This window comes from Neomonachus schauinslandi, chromosome 4 (genome assembly GCF_002201575.2).
Source record: "Neomonachus schauinslandi chromosome 4, ASM220157v2, whole genome shotgun sequence".
Taxonomy (NCBI): Eukaryota; Metazoa; Chordata; class Mammalia; order Carnivora; family Phocidae; genus Neomonachus; species Neomonachus schauinslandi.
This window is the reverse complement of record NC_058406.1, coordinates 118,205,516-118,222,174: the sequence shown is the minus strand read 5'-3', so window position 1 is coordinate 118,222,174 and position 16,659 is coordinate 118,205,516. Positions and strand designations below refer to the sequence as shown.

Here is a 16,659-nt window from a genome sequence, read left to right as displayed (position 1 = left end):
AACATGAGCCATATTCTGAAAAATAGATTCAGATGTTTGGAATTGGTTCAGAACGGTTGTAAGAAATGTTCAGTACAAATGAAAAAAATTAGTCTTCAATGTCTTCTCCTCTCAGCTTTTCTCACTGAGTAAATATGCCTTCTGGGGGGTCAGAGTTGGTAGGGGAAGTACAGAGGGAAGTATGGAGTAGAGGAGGGTATTTCCTAGAAGCTAGAGCGCATGCTATTCTTGCATACATACCTAATGGATAACTGCTATTTGATTTCTCCCACGTTGCCCACTAGCATTTCAACCCTGCCCCTAGAAGGCTTACTCTGCCAAGTGGAGAGAATTAATTCTCCTGTTTCGACTTCTGGGAAACAGGGCTGAAACGCTTAGTGAAATATAGTGACCTATCTTGCTTCTGTAATCCTTCTTTCCCTGTTTTGCATTGTCATTGAAAATGAGGTTGCTGGTCTAGGCTTACAAATAATTAAGCTGGTAATTTGGTTCTAAAAATACAAGCAAATGTTTTAAAATAACAAAGAATTTTTACCCAGTGAAGTCTAAAATGTACCATCCAAATAAACGGTTCATGGTAATTGAGTCCTAAACTTCAGAATGTATAAAACTCTTAACTTTTTAGTTTGGGTATCAGAGAAAGGAACCCGATGGCAAAAATCAAAGTGTTGCCCCTCCCCCATCCCGGGGCCCCACCCCCTCTCAAGGGCCCTCACTGCCCTGCTCATTTCTACACTGTGTTTGCTGGTGGTTGTTTCTGCCCACAGCCTACCTTGACTTTTTGCTGGATTTGGGTTTTGGCGTGGCAGTTTTTGCTTTCTTTTCCTTTGGCTCTTTGGGAATCTTAGGGGCTTTCGGGGTCTTGGGTTCCTTGGGCTCTTTTTTCTCCTTGGGTTCTTTCGGTTCCTTCGGATCTTTTTTTACCTTCGGCCTTTTCTTTTTCTTTTTCTCTTCTTGGGACCCATCTAGTGAGTTCCTATTTAGTTCTTGGTTATCAACCCCACCAGGGAAGTCATCTTTACCAAAACTTTTACTGGGATCCTCTGCAACAATGTGGTTGTTTTTCTTCTTCTTCTTCTTCTGCTGTGGCTGCTGATCTCCGGACGGCAGGTACTCATCACTCTTCATTAGCTGGGCATTCGGCCCGCTAACCTGAGTCATATCCGGCACTGGTTTCTCTAGAAAGGGCTCCGATGGAGAATGCTAAGAGACACAAATGGGAATTGAAATTAGTTTATCATTCTTTGTATTGAAGAAAGGAACTGAAAGTTAGTAGCTGATGCTTCTGAAACTTTACATTCAAAGTAGCAAATATTTTACCAACTATACAGTTGTAAAAATCTATCATTTTCTCTCATCCAAAAAACAAGAAAGCTTTTACATAAACAGTAAAAAAAAAGGGGGGGGGGGTAACTTAGCAATACAGTAAAAATTTCAGTTCAGGAAGAAAAATAATTCTCATTCAGCTGAAGACACTGTCCAACTCCGTAGCAGCCCCTACATGTGTGGGACTTGGTGAATGACAAAACAGCAGCAGAAGCTAAACCCAAAGAACAAATTTAAATGGAATTCTTTTCCCCATGCAGGAATGAGAACTCAAATTAAAGATATATAATTAAGCCACTTTTAACAAGAACAAGTGTACTGAGTACTGCACAATTCAGGTACTGTGAAAGCTTGAAATCCAAGTATCACGCACAAATCTTACACAGTGCAGGCCATTTCTGATTTAAATGACATGAAAATGCCATATGAAAAGCACATATCCAAACTTAGTGACTTCGGATTCATTAAATTTCTTTTACTAATATGAAATGCAGAGAGTGTTTGTGTTAAGTTACTAAAGTTTTACATTTTCACATTTCACTGAGGAACAGAAAATCCAAATAGTTGAGCTGGTAAGCCCTGCAGGAGATTTTTGACATTCACAAGGAGTACATCCAGAGATGGGCTTAATACAGTAGAGAATACCAACAATTAGGATGGGATGCTGACTGGTCAGCCGAGATCAGAATCTGCTGCAAACCAGGACAGGGGTAGAGTATCATCTCCACTATAAATTATGACATTGAATGAACCTTTGTATTTCAATGAAATACTTCAAAATGTTATATCTGCAAATGTCACTCAGGGTTGGGTTTGTTGTTGTTTTTTTTTTCTTCTTTGCCTTTTTCATCTGCTACTCCAGACACTTAACAGTAAGTCTAACAGAAACAGCAACAAGAATGGCTGCTAGTGTTTACCCAACAATCTTACTATGTGCCAGGCACATGCTAAGCACCTTACACCCCTGACACTGTTCAATCTCCACACCAGCCCTAATTAGGAGCTGGGTATGGACGCTGACATTCGAGGATGCAGTACTGTGCGCAAGGAGTTACAGGCCCACCCTCCTGACCACACCACCTCCAAAATGGGGGGGAGGCAGGAGAGCCCAGGTCCAGGTCTGCAGAGGACTCGAGAGTAACCCAGAAGCTATGGCTTACCATCAGCAAGGTACCATAAATTAGATTCCAGTACAACTAACTAAGCATCTGTTCCATGCCATGTACTGAGCTGGGTGCTTTCAGGAGTTAGCTCACCTGACTCTCACAACAAAACTGTGGTGATCTGCCCCCATCTTTCAGAAAGGAAATAAAGACTGAGAATGTTATGTGATCACCTAAGGTCACACAGCAGGAGATGGAGCTCTGATCTGAATCTAGGTTTTCTAAACCAGTGTTCTGCTGACTCTGTGCTTCTCCTGAAATCTTACATATGGGCATCCTTCTGGGAAATGCTCCATGGGTTTCATTTGATTTCCAAAGTGTTCAGTGACCCCCCCCACAAAAAAAATTTTAAGACGTCACTGCCTGAAAAGAAAGTGGTCATACTCTCCCCCACTAAACCTTACTATGGTCACTAAAGAAACCCACATTCAATTCTCCACCTGCACTGGTGCAAGAGACAGAGCCCAGAATTAGGAGGTAAGAGACACAAATTCTAGTCTGGGTCCTGTCGTTAGCTATATTATCAGTGAAAAATCATTTCACTCATCCACGGTTCATTTTCTTCATCTGCAAAATGAAGGGTCTGGGTTAGATGACTTCCAAGTCTCTTTCAAAATCCAATGGTATTAGAAAATCTTAGGGGCGCCCGGGTGGCTCAGTTGGTTAAGCGACTGCCTTCGGCTCAGGTCATCATGATCCTGGAGTTCCGGGATCGAGTCCCGCATCGGGCTCCCTGCTCGGCAGGGAGTCTGCTTCTCCCTCTAACCCTCCCCCCTCTCATGTACTCTCTCTCTCAAATAAATAATCTTTAAAAAAAAAATCTTAAAATACATTATTTTCCTTTCCTAGTCATAGCTGAAAGAGGATGAACCTGAAAAAGATTAAAGGTATACAGAAAGACAAAGAAACAAGAGCAGAAGACTAAGGAAGAGCACACAGATCCGAGTCCACATGAGGTTTCCACACAGGAATAGCACAGCAAGCCAAACACTGAAAAAAGTTACTGCACTTCTCTCTCACACACACGCTCAATAAACATCAACCGAGGTGCTGTCCACGTTACCATTACCTGAGAATTAACAGTGTCTGATTTAACTGTGATAAAATTCAGCTGCTGAAGTCAAGTTGTTACATATTATTACATTTGTTACATATTATAGTTGTTACATATTATTCCGAATGTAAATAAAAAGGAAAAAGCCGTTATCTTTTTTTTTTTTTTTTAAGAGACTTAGAGATCAAACTTATTTGGGACAAACTATTTTTCAGGAAATGGAAGAAAAAGTATTTCCTGGAAAGGGAAGGAAAGAGAAAAGTCTACCAATAAACAAAACTTAAAGCTCAGAATGGTGAATTAATCCCAGGTACGCGTACCTTGCTTTAATCTGCATGTTAACCCCAGTAACAAAGTGCCAGCTTCTCATGAGAAATACCTGGTACACATTTATGAACTAGAAAAAGCACAGAAGATCTAATACAAAAAGACTGAAAATTTATCTACACATTTTAGCATACAAATGATTTTAGATGCTCCTTTCAGCAATAAATAAAGCCATAAACTAGTATCCCTTAAAATTTTTAATCTTCCACAAGAAGGAAAAAACAAAGATTAAACACAAAAAAGATATTAATCCTGTTTGATATGCAGCAGAATTATGTTTGGGTACTATATGAAATAGGGTGAAAAAGGTGCTCAGAAATATTATAGTGTTTACCAGACCCACATCTCCTTAAATCTTTTAGAGAAAAGCTGTTTTTGTAAACATTTAACAAAGAACAGATGGCCTGCCTTAATCACGTGGGGGAAAAAACCTGGAGCTCACAGTAATACCCTGACAAAGTCTCCCAGGCCCAGCCGAGTCCCGCCCCCCCACCCCCACCACGCATGGTCCAGTCTTTTCTAATGCTATTTAATTTTACAGCGGACATTTCCCCATCAATTCCCACTGCCTGACAGGTAATCAATGCCATTAACATCTGATATTACCATATAGGGCATTGCTAAAACCTCTCATTTATTACAGCAAACGTGAAGAATGTTAGATACCAAAGGTATTTTTTTTTTAAAGATTTTATTTATTTATTTGAGAGAGAGAGAACGAGAGACAGAGAGCACGAGAGGGAAGAGGGCAGAGGGAGAAGCAGACCCCCTGGAGCAGGGAGCCCGATGCGGGACTCGATCCCGGGACTCCAGGATCATGACCTGAGCCGAAAGCAGTCGCTTAACCGACCGAGCCACCCAGGCGCCCCAATACCAAAGGTATTTTTAAATACACACTATAGGACCTTCCACTCGACACATTTTCTATCATAATTCCATGTGCCTGTTGATATATTATGGAATATGTAAAGGACGCTGCCATGGACTTCTGGAACTAAAACAGGATGACTGATATTTAAACTGTAAATAAAAATGATTCAAGGTGTGTATGTGTGTCTTGTCAAAAAAATTACCACAAACTAAAGATAGTAACTTTTATCCTTAACTCCATTGTTCAAAATGTATAAACTAGACAAACACACAGATAGGATGCAAAGTTAACCAAAGGACTGCGGAGATGAAGAAGTGAAGGCAATCCTTCTCTTACCTTTAAGCAAATGAAACCCAAAATGCTCAGGAGCATTTGCAAGAAAAGGAAAAAGTGCCTAAGAAGAAACTTTTCATTTACCTCAAGTATGCTTTTCATCCAACATTCATCAGCTTTGTCTGGCCTAAGAGCTATCTTATTTACTCATGTTTTGCCTTAATATATTCTTAAAGCCTCAACCTGTGAGCAATGTCAAGTAACAGGAGTGAGCCACGTGATATTAACACTGCGCAATGTTTCCAACACATATAATCTCTGCAAACTAACATTCTACCGTAGGACACCTACGGACAAACATTTTATTAACTGAGTGATACAAGCCTAAAATCAAAATGCTACTTTATAATAAAGAGAAGGTACTACCAACTGGGCAAGAGTCACACGGCACTTCTGGGAGGCACATCCCTTCTCTGCACATTAAGCTAAAGGGAGGTACTTGTGCTCTCAGAGAAACTGAGATTCTGGGGGAGAAGCGGCAGGCCATGGAAGACTGAAGGAACAACAAATACAAGCCTGAAACACACTAAACTATGATTTCAATGATTTGTAAAAATACAAATATTAAGTGCTCACTTAAGATTGCAAACTACTAGGGCGCCTGGGTGGCTCAGTCGTTAAGCGTCTGCCTTTGGCTCAGGTCATGGTCCCAGGGTCCTGGGATCAAGCCCCACATTGGGCTCCCTGCTCTGCAGGAAGCCTGCTTCTCCCTCCCCCACTCCCCCTGCTTGTGTTCCCTCTCTCACTGTCAAATAAATAAATAAAATCTTAAAAAAAAAAAAAATTGCAAACTACTATTTGCTTTTGTTTTGTTTTGTTTTTAGTGGCTTTGGAAACGCATCTTATATTGATGCTCTTCACTTTTATTTTTCCAGTATTCCCCAGGTTCTTGGTCCTTTGACATTCTTTTAAAAAGGAATTCCAGGGGCGCCTGGGTGGCTCAGTCGGTTAAGTGGCTGTCTTTGGCTTGGGTCATGATCCCAGGGTCCTGGGATCAAGTCCCGCATCGGGCTCCTTGCTCAATGGGGAATCTGCTTCTCCCTCTCCCTCTGCCTGCCGCTCTGCCTACTTGTGCTCTCTCTCTCTCTCTCTGGCAAATAAATAAAAGAAAGAAAGAAAAGAAAGAATTCCAGTATGAAAACTGAAGCTCAATCTTCAGCCAAAAGAGCATAAAGCATTCAGAAGTGCATTTAGCAAAGGCTCTGTAAGTCCTGTTGAGACTCTAACACCCTTTTCTTGTCAGTGACACTGATAAAAAGAAAATACACTCAATATTTTGGTGCCCAATTCATTTATTCATTCAACAAGTATTTGGGGATATAACAGTAAACAAGCCAGCCACAGTACCTGAGCACCTGACCTAGGCTGACACTAAGGAGGCTTCCTGAAAACAGTCAGCCCAGTGCTGGCCAGAGGTCACTTTCCTCCATGGACCTGAACAATGACTCATGCCTGAGATCAGGTGACTGAAAGCATAAAACTGTATGATAAGCAAGCTTGTGAAGCCCTGTTTATGGAGGAGCAGGTAGTTTCAATGGTCAAGTGATATACTTCTTAACTATTACTATTTGATATAAAATAAGTATGGGGGTGCCTGAGTGGCTCAGGCGAGTAAGTATCTGCCTTCGGCTCAGGTCATGATCCCAGGGTCCTGGGATCGAGTCCTGAATTGGGCTCCTTGCTCAGTGGGGAGTCTGCTTCTCCCTCTCCCTCCGCTGCTCTCTCTCTACTGCTCTCACTCTCTCTCAAGTAAATAGGTAAAATCTTAAAAAAAAAAAAAAAAGTATAAAAATATTCCTCAGAAGACAATCAAAGGTTGGGCTATTTTCTGCTTGGCTAAATTTGGTATTAGAGTCAGGGCTTCAAGTTCAAGCCTTTAAATGCCAGTTAGTTTTACTCAGCTCATTCTTAATTTCCAGGAACAATGATTTATTGAATGAGTACATTTATGAACAAAAACACCCAAATGAATAATTATCAAGCTTGTTAGTCATATGAATTGAGAAGACAAAATGTGTAAAACAACATTTTTTTGGATGTTAAGAAGTGTTACATGAAAAGACTCAGATCCCATGAGTTTAGAGAATTCTGTACTAACCAGATAAGTAGTTTTCTTCACTACAAAACTCCAAGACCTTACCACATTCTGAGTGGGGGATAATGCAGTGTCCTAAAGGTATTTAATGACTCCATCCCTTTTTTCTAAGAATATCTTGAATAAAAATGTTCTTCAAGACATACTTTGGATTATACCAATATAGCTAAAGTGGGGCAAATTCATTTGCTTCTCTGGGGTGGGGAAAGTATGTGTGTGCATGTGTCTGTGTGTCTCCAAGAGTGCTTATCAAATGTTTTGTAATATAGCATGTTACTCTACGAACAAACCTAATTTTATATAAAATGTGCTCCAATGGCTCACTGAATTGGCAGTTTCATTTATGCTCAATTCAAGTCACTGGTAGGAATAAAATAGGAATATTGGTATAATCATATAAGGATGACTTGTATAATTTTTGTTATATACAGTCAAGATAATTACCAAGTTAAAGATAATGAATGTTGAAATATCATAATGCAATAAGTTATCTTTATGAGTGCCTCAGAACCATTAAATTTTAGAGCTGAAAATTTTAATTACTGCTGAAATAGCTCATTCAAAAATCATCTGAAGGCATTTCCGAAACTTTTTCTGCTTGTGTTTTTAATCTGTCCTTAGAATAGATGTGCCATACAAACAAAATCTTAAATACCTACAAATTAACACGAACCACTTTAATGGCATCTAAATCATAAATACATTTTGAATTTAAGTAGAGCCCCAAATGATGAAAATAATGAGCCAAGCAATCATGTTACATTTAATATTAAATAGTTTACATTGGATACTGAATACTGCCCATCTTCTTTTTTTTTTTTTTTTTTAAAGATTTTTTTTTTATTTATTTGACAGAGACAGAGACAGCGAGAGCAGGAACACAAGCAGGGGGAGAGGGAGAAGCAGACTCCCCGCCGAGCAGGGAGCCCGACGCAGGACTCGATCCCAGGACCCTGGGACCATGACCTGAGCCGAAGGCAGTCGCTTAACCAACTGAGCCACCCAGGCGCCCTACTGCCCATCTTCTATGTATGAGTAAAACTGTACCACAGGAACCGTCGATAGCATTTCTAATGTGTAAAGCACTCTGCTGTGGTGTTTCTCCAGTCACTTTAGCTAGAATAACAGCAGTGAAACTCCACCAATGCTAAACCCTTTCCAGGTGTCTGAGAGACCCCGAGGGCAGGAGACTCCCTCCCAGTGGAGGACAGGGCATCTGTCCACCGTACCTCACTCCCGACCACCCCCTCGCTGCCCTTCTGGCCATCTCCCCTTCGCCATCTCCGTTCTGAGCAGGCTGTCACACTGGGTGGGGAGTGACCTGCAGAAGGCAGGAGGTGGCCGCAGGGAGATACAGGTATGCGGGGCGGAACCCGCGCCGGGTACCTGCGAGGCTGCCTGCAGCCGGCCCCACTCAGGGTTACGGGGAGGAGCGTTGGGGAGCAGCCCTGGAGCTGGGGGAGAGACAATAGCAAGACTGACAGGAAGTCCTGAAGCCATCCCAGGACACAGTACTCAATGAGGTTTGTAAACCATGTACTGTGCAGTTACACGTGCATTTCACGACCCTCTCCTTCAGTGCCTGTAGTAACCACATGAGGCTGCCAAGGTGGGTGATACTCTTGCTCTTTTATAAATGAAGAAACTGAGGATTTAGTGACACAGCTAGAAAAGGGCCAACCTTGGACCATAATCCTGATGTGGCGGCTAAAGCCAGTGGCATGGGATCAGGCTCACCCAGGGGGTGAGGAGGGCTTCTCCAAGCCTGGGAAGCTGCTTGCTGTCTTTCTCCAAAACCAGAAGGGCCTTAGTTTTAAGACCCAAACCCGAATCTACAGGTTAAAATGGCTTTTGATTTACTATAAATTTGGGACTTCTGCCTTCAAAGGATTGGAGTAGAACTCTAGTTTAACCCCAAACTAAAGCTGTGGAGAATCACTAACTTTTCTTCCAAAGATAAAAATGTGGATAAGAACTGGCATTTAGATTGCTGCTCACAAACATTATCCTGTTTGAATATCAGATTCAGATTCACCCCATTTGACAGAAGCTGAATTCAATTCAATCAATCTGCTCTGTCCCAGGGAGTGAATGGAGTCTTCCAGAACCGGAAGAAAATAAGCCCACTTTCTGCCCTGCCCTGAAAACTCTCCCAAAACCACTTAAAAAGAACAGCTTATATGATTTTTAAAAATCCAATCTACTATATTTCAAGGAACCTAACACAGTCAGTTCTTTTCCCCAGTCTGGTAACACATCATTCCACTTCTTAGGGAAAGCACCAGATGAAGTAGTAGGTTTGCATCTAAGGACCATGTATTTGAAATAACGTGTTTATACATTATACAGATGCACACACACACCCCTAGGGCATAGAGTTGAACTGATGTAAACTGAACATACTTTTGATGTACCTCCACTACTCCATAAATGCTTGGAAAAATTAGCCCAATTGTTTATACAAGACTTGAATTATGTTTTTACATGTGTTAGCTTTCCAAAAAGTATATACAGGTAATCAGACTGCATTCCTGATCATGAGACTCTCCTATCCCTGAAGTATTCCTGATAGAAGAGAAAGGGAGAGGGGCCCACAGAACCTATTTCTACTCTGGGCAGGGGAGAAACAGACACAACCACAAATTTAACACAATCCAAAGCCTAGTACAGTAATGGTGAATAACTTCATAGGTCTCCTGGGCCACAGGCACAAGCAGTCCTGCCCACCCGTAAAGACTACATCCATTCTCCCCCAGCAGAAACCCCCAGGAAAAAGCAGGGCAATATGGTGCATCTGACTTACAACAAGCAAACTAAAATATGAACCCGTGAGAAGAGTCTGAGACACAATCATACTTTCAGCCTCTTAGTCTGGATTTCTTAGTTCTTTATAGCGGTAATTCATCAAGTGTTATCTTTTACCAGACATTACTCTCCAGAAGTATATGTAGAAAAGATAACAAATACGCTCAGGGCCTTAACAAGTCCATTTTATTGTCTCTCCCTTCCCTCTCTTTTCTTTCTCTTCTTCACCTCCCTGCACAGTGTTTTCCCTTAGTAGGCTCAACTCAATTAAATATCAATGAATGAGAATCTACGGAACAAATTCCCAGTTCACAGACATTTATCTTACTTATTTCAAGTTAGCTCTTGGGTCCCTACTGTCCTCAAAGAGGTGTCTGGGGGCTTGAATTTGGCAGCAGACCTCCAGACCTGAAGCGACCCAACTTACCAGAGATCGAACCCAGCAACACACAAAACAGTGCTTCCACAGTGGTCAACTGATCTGCAGAGATAAATCCTATTCAAAGACACTTAAGGATGAAGACCAAACTTACATACTAAAAATAGTTAAGTTTACTTCAATAATTTTTTACTGTACACTTACACTGCATTTTGCTATCACTGGTATACCCAACAGCAAAACTGGAAAGGTGAAACGTATGCAATTTGGCTCTGGAAAAGCAACTGATACCAAGTTTGCATTTAGGTTTCTACTACTCTATAAATGTTAATATTAAATGTAACTTACTATGTTAGTCCTATGAATTTAAAAAAGTCAAACTTCAGTAGACTGAAAGGAAGGTGTGTCTCTAACACTGGCCAATCCCAAGGGTTTATGTAGAAATGGGAATAGAACAATCTTTGAGGGGGAAAAAAAATCAATTTATAAGGAGCTCAGTGATAAAGCTAATTTACACACTCCAGGCAGGCAAGATCTCCAGAACTCAGAGACTGTGAGTCTAGCAAATTTAGTTGGCAATAAATGCTTAATGATGAACTACTTTGGTCCTATAAAAATTCCTTCACTTCTTATAGGAGACAGAATCCTAAGATGGCCGTAGGATCTCCACCTCCACTGTAGAGGGGACCTGTGTCTTCCACGCAACAGAACACAGCAAAGGTCACAGGACTCTGCAGGTGTGATTAAGGTCCCAAATCAGCTGGTTTTAAGTTACTCAAAGGGTAGATTTTCCTGGATAAGCCTCGCTCAATGAGGGGAGGTTTGTAAAGAGGATGTGGGCTCTCTGTGAGGGTCAGAGACTCTCTGTTGCTGGTACTGAGGAACCAAGTGACCAGAGAGAGGAGACCACAGTGGGGAACCCACCATGCTAAGAAACTGCAGGCAGCCTCTAGGAGTGGCGGGCAGCCCCAAGTGACGGGCAGCAAGAACCGAAGCCCCTCATCATAGAGCCACAGGAAACGAATTCCGTCAGCAACCAGAATGGACTCGGAAATGGATTCTTCCCCAGTCAAGACTCCAGATGAGAAAGCAGTCCCTGCACCTGACTACAGCCTTGCGGAGACCCTGAGCAGAGGACCCAGCCAGGCTGTGCTCAAACCCTGACTCACAGAAACTAGGAGCTAAGAAAAGGGGTACCGTCTTATCCATGAAATTTGTGGTAATTTGTTGCACAGCGATAAACAACAGATGATCCCTTTTCTCATACCAGACACTGATCCTTCCAAGTAATGACAAACAGCACCTCTGTGACGCTGCCGCCACCGCTAAGACTGAGAACTTCCGTGCCAAGCACTGTTCCGGACTCACAACCAACCACCTGAGGAAATTACCCCCATTTTATACATGGGGAAACTAAGGTACACAAAGAGATCAATAAACTTACCAAAGGTCACAAAAAGCTGGTTCCAGAGGAGTCCAGGTTGAACCCAGGCGACCTCTCTGCAGAGCCCACACCTGACCCATCACGCCTGCTGCCTCATCCCTGTCGCTCCCGCCCTCCTGCTAGAGTCTCTCCAGGAAGCAGGAAGACGGGACGGCAGGAGAGCTGGCGGTTAAGGTGACAGGGGTGGCACCAGCTCCGGCAGGAAGAGCCCAGATGACACAGAGAAGGTGGCGAGCCCGACACTGTTCCACAGTTAACCGCCACGGAGATCATCACAAGGAAAGGATTTTTATAAAGAAATCACTCCGTTTTCAAGTAAAAAATGTAAGAAACTGCACTATAAACAATATTAAAGGTTCCTGGTATTTTAAAAGAAACTTTATTGCACATTCGAAACAGTCTGTTTAACACTTAAAGGGGATGGTGTCCCCATGACTCCTTCCAGCTGGAATTACACATGAAACAGAAGATACCAAAGCAATTAAGTATTTTATAAACACTGCTGAGGGGTCAAAAAGAGGGAGGTTCATTCACTGACTAATAACGCAGTAATAAACAAACAGCAATGTTATGCAACTGAGAAAATTATTATAATTGAATCTACACAGCTGGGCAAGAATAGAAGCCTGGTTATGTATATTAGCTCACAAATGCTTTGTGTGGGTAGGTTTTAGTTTTAGAACTGTTTCAGATTTGAGTCCCTTTTATAAAGTCAGATTTTTTTTTTCTTATCTGAATACAATTCCACAATTACGACTACAGAACAGAAAATAACTTAATGAACTGTCCCACCAATTTTTGCTCTTCTGTTTATCTACAGAGAAATAAACATGTTCACAGTGACTGGGAACTTAAACTTTCTTGAGATGTACTCATTTTAGATGAATACATTTTACCTTGTTTGTGCACAGCAATATGAATAATGAATGACTGTGACTCCCTAAGCATACTGGAGGGAAAAGCCTAGAACAAAGTAGCTTTTCACAGTTTAACATTTAGCTCCTGCTGTGTTCTTGGAGTTTCCTTCACACCTTGATATTTTCCCCTTTGCAGAAGATGGGCAGAGAAATACTGCCAATTACCATAGTTAAGTTTACACAGATGTGTCACAAGAGAGTGACTCCTATATTTCCCTTGAATTGTTAGTCATAGCATTTGAGTTAGAGAAACATTATTATTCTCTTGGATTCAAGACTAAGCTTGGTAAAAGTCCACCATCTTTCCATCAGTTAAATGTAGTTAAAATGCAAGCCAAAACAAAGTAAGTTTCTTTTGGGAAAATATTCTAGCTAGATATTATCCTTATTACTACATGGCATTTTTTTAATTAAATGACTAAATCTGAACAAATCAGTGATCTATGTCAAGTTCCCGTCTGCATAAAAATCTAACTAACTTCAAACACAAATGGATGATTAGCTAACCATCGGGGCAGAGGTACAAATGTATCTTCAACAGGCACACATTTTACATCAATGATATCTATTTTTATGAGATAAAAGTACTAAAGCTTTAATGGTGGCAATTAAAACAGCCAAGAGTTTGAGTAGCTCGATGGCTGAGTCACAGACCTTTTACCTATAATGGGATCCATTATATCCCTGAACTCAGTTTGAGGGAGTAAAAGAGGAACAGATTTTTAAATATGGTTATAAAACAGCATACCCTCTGAACTAAGCTGTTTTAGTTTAAACTGCTATGTGATTTACTCTGTGTCTTAATGTCAACATCCATTCTGCAGCCTTCTTTATAGAGTTCTTAGATACTTGTATCTATTTGAAAATATTTGAACAATTTGAAAATGCTACAATGCGGCTATTATGTAATAATTTATATTTAGGTAATTTGTTTCTATTTTAACTTATTTATATTAAAAAATCGACCCATTTTGAAAATATGTAACTTGAGATGACTTATGACAAAATCCTCATTTGTGCCTAAAATGTAAGTATTTATATTTTGATATTCTCTCTCAAAGTACAATTTAGGGGGAATAATTGAGTATTCACAATAAGATGGTGTGTTTCAGCAATAGAGAACATCCGCAAACAAAGGAGTGGGGATTTTTCATGGTAGTCTAACATTTACTATTCAAAAGTATTGGGATAATAAGCTCTATAGTTACAAAACATAATAATCATGTAAAGTCTGGTCAGCCCAACACTAACCACTTCTCCAACTCAAGAACCTAAAGATACTCTCTTTAAGCTTCTATTATAGCAAATTCAGAAATGTAAACAGAAATGATCTCGGGAACAACCTCCCAAGTTTTTGTATCTGGTACCATCATCATCTCCAGGGCCAGCCGGCAAACAGGAAACAACACGCAGAATGGATTTACCTCCGACCAGGAAAGACCAAATTACCAGGAATAGCGAGGAAGCCAGAGTGGCCTTGGTCCAGGTGGCCAAGGTCCTCAGGGTTATGCGGGTCTGCAGCCCCCGCTGAGTATACCAGCATTCGATGAAGAGCGCCAGACACTTACTTGGGGATATTCCTTTTTGTGCTGGCAGCTCTTTTAAGACAAGTTGTCAGAAGGAAGAACAGTAGGATGGACCTGAGGATATTAGGTTGGTTTTTGACCATTTACTCTGCGGGGCTTTAAGAATCAAGTGGGAAGACAATCACCTCAAGATCTATGTTAAGAGGGAGAAGCTGGATGTGCTGATCTATAAAATCCCTTCTAACTCTGCAACCCAGGTCTCTGCTGTTAAAATCTGACTTCAGTCCTGCTCAAACGATAGCTACCCCAATCGTCTTTTAAAAAGAATTTTGGGGCACCTGGGTGGCTCAGTCTGTTAAGCATCTGCCTTTGGCTCAGGTCATGATCCCAGGGTCCTGGGATCGAGCCCCGCATCGGGCTCCCTGCTCAGCCGGGAGCCTGCTTCTCCCTCTGCCTCTGCCTGCCTGCCTGCCTACTTGTGATCTCTCTCTCGCTCTCTCTCTCTCTGTCAAATAAATAAAATCTTTAAAAAAGAAAGAAAGAAAGAAAGAAAGAAAGAAAGAAAGAAAGAAAGAAAGAAAGAAAGAAAGAAAGAAAGAAAGGAAGGAAGAAAGAAAGAAAGAGGGCGCCTGGGTGGCTCAGTTGGTTAAGCGACTGCCTTCGGCTCAGGTCATGATCCCAGGGTCCTGGGATCGAGTCCCACATCGGGCTCCCTGCTCGGCGGGAAGCCTGCTTCTCCCTCTCCCACTCCCCCTGCTTGTGTTCCTGCTCTCGCTGTCTCTGTCTCTGTCAAATAAATAAATAAAATCTTAAAAAAAAAAAAAGAAAGAAAGAAAGAAAGAAAGAAATGAATATTTGTAAAGATGGAGTGGGAAAATGAAGATGATCTCAAAAGGAAATACTAAGAAAGTTTCTCAGATAAACACAAAAAGATAAAACCTATGTGAAAACCTGCATTAGACAGCACAAAATTAAATAAGGTAAACCCGAGTTACTATAACAAATGTTTAAGTGTACAATTTACTTTTCCCATAAAAAAGGGAAACTTTCAGAACAGTATTCCAATACTGCATAATCTCATTTCACAGACATGTATGTAACATCTGCTAGGTTTTCCTGCAGTAAGCTTAGCCTCTGCTATATAACATGTCATAAAATGTGTGTGTGTATGTGTGTGTGTGTGTGCGCGTGTGTATAACGTGTCATAAAACAATGTGTATTAAGCCTCTCAGTCTGCACAGAATAATAATGCTTAGGAACACAAAGTGCATTCATGTTTGTACACCTCTGGAGCTGAAGATCCATACCAAATAAACCACGGAGAAGTGACAGGGAAGGGGGATGAAGCAGAAAGAACAAAAACCAGAAGTCCTTCGGCATGAGCCCCGAGACCATGAGAAATCACGGACGAAAGCGACACTCTCTCACCTGGAAATGGTGTGCTGACACTTTTAAGGGGGCAGTGTTGAACTGAGGGAAGCAAGGAAGGGAACTGCCAGGGACCCGAATTTCCCGCGACACAGCGGAGGGCGCGGGCAGCGCAGACATGCACTACCCAGAGCGCTGTGAGCCTCGCAAGCCAGGAGATTACCAGCTCAAGCATACTCTAGGCTGGCTTCCAGCCACCCCCACACATGGCACCCTTGTAGCAACACTCTTTAGTAATTTCAAAGAAGTCTGCCCACCCCCTCCCAGAAGTCTGCCACACAGAACCATGTAGCTCTACCCTCCAAATTTATCTAACCAACCTACTTTTGGATTTGAGTCTTGCCTTTACACAGTTCTCTCCACCTATGCCATCCTTCCACCCCTCATTCAGTTTTTCAAATATTTATCGAGCCTTTCTTGACCCTACATCTTCCTCCGGCTCTTGCCATCTTTTCTGCTCCCCCTTAGAGCAGAATCCTCATGAGAGTGACCACATTTGCTGTCTTCCTCCTCCTTCCATTCACTCTTGACTTTGCTCTATCTAACCACTCTACTATTCTCATTAAGGTGACCTCCAGTGGCCTCCTCTCCCTCTCAGTGCTCCTCACCTAACAGCAGGACCTGACATAGCTTCCCACTCTGAGCTTCTTCACGCGACTTCCACCTCCAGGACAGTCCTCTCCCTCCTACCCTGCAGGCTCTTTCATGGCCGGTTTCTCATCAACTTCTCCACACATGATGTCTGAGATGCTCCAAGCCTCCATGTTTGGATCTTGGCTCCATCCAGGCTACCTCCTTCTTCAGGTACCATTGCTCTAAATACTACCTACAGACTGATGAAACCCAGAGTTCTTTCCTGAGCCCAGACCACTCTCTTGAACTCCATACTTCTCTATCCAACTGTCTACTTGATATACTCACTTCGCTGTCCCAACAGGCATCTCAAACTTAATGCATTCTAAAACAAATTCTTAATTCTCTCCACCAAACT

The 16,659-nt window shown here is 41.8% G+C and overlaps 1 protein-coding gene across 3 annotated transcripts in view; it reads right to left on the bottom strand.

Moving 5' to 3' along the window:
• Nucleotides 1-16,659, bottom strand: part of CHD7 (chromodomain helicase DNA binding protein 7) — a 126,762-nt gene that overhangs the window by 83,669 nt on the left and 26,434 nt on the right. For 2 of the 3 annotated variants that reach the window (XM_021688597.2, XM_021688598.2), the window contains exon 2: nt 773-1,203. In XM_021688597.2, coding sequence (XP_021544272.1) covers nt 773-1,203 — 431 coding nt within the window. The remainder of the gene's footprint in view (nt 1-772; nt 1,204-16,659) is intronic. The other variant, XM_044914634.1, reaches the window with a different exon arrangement.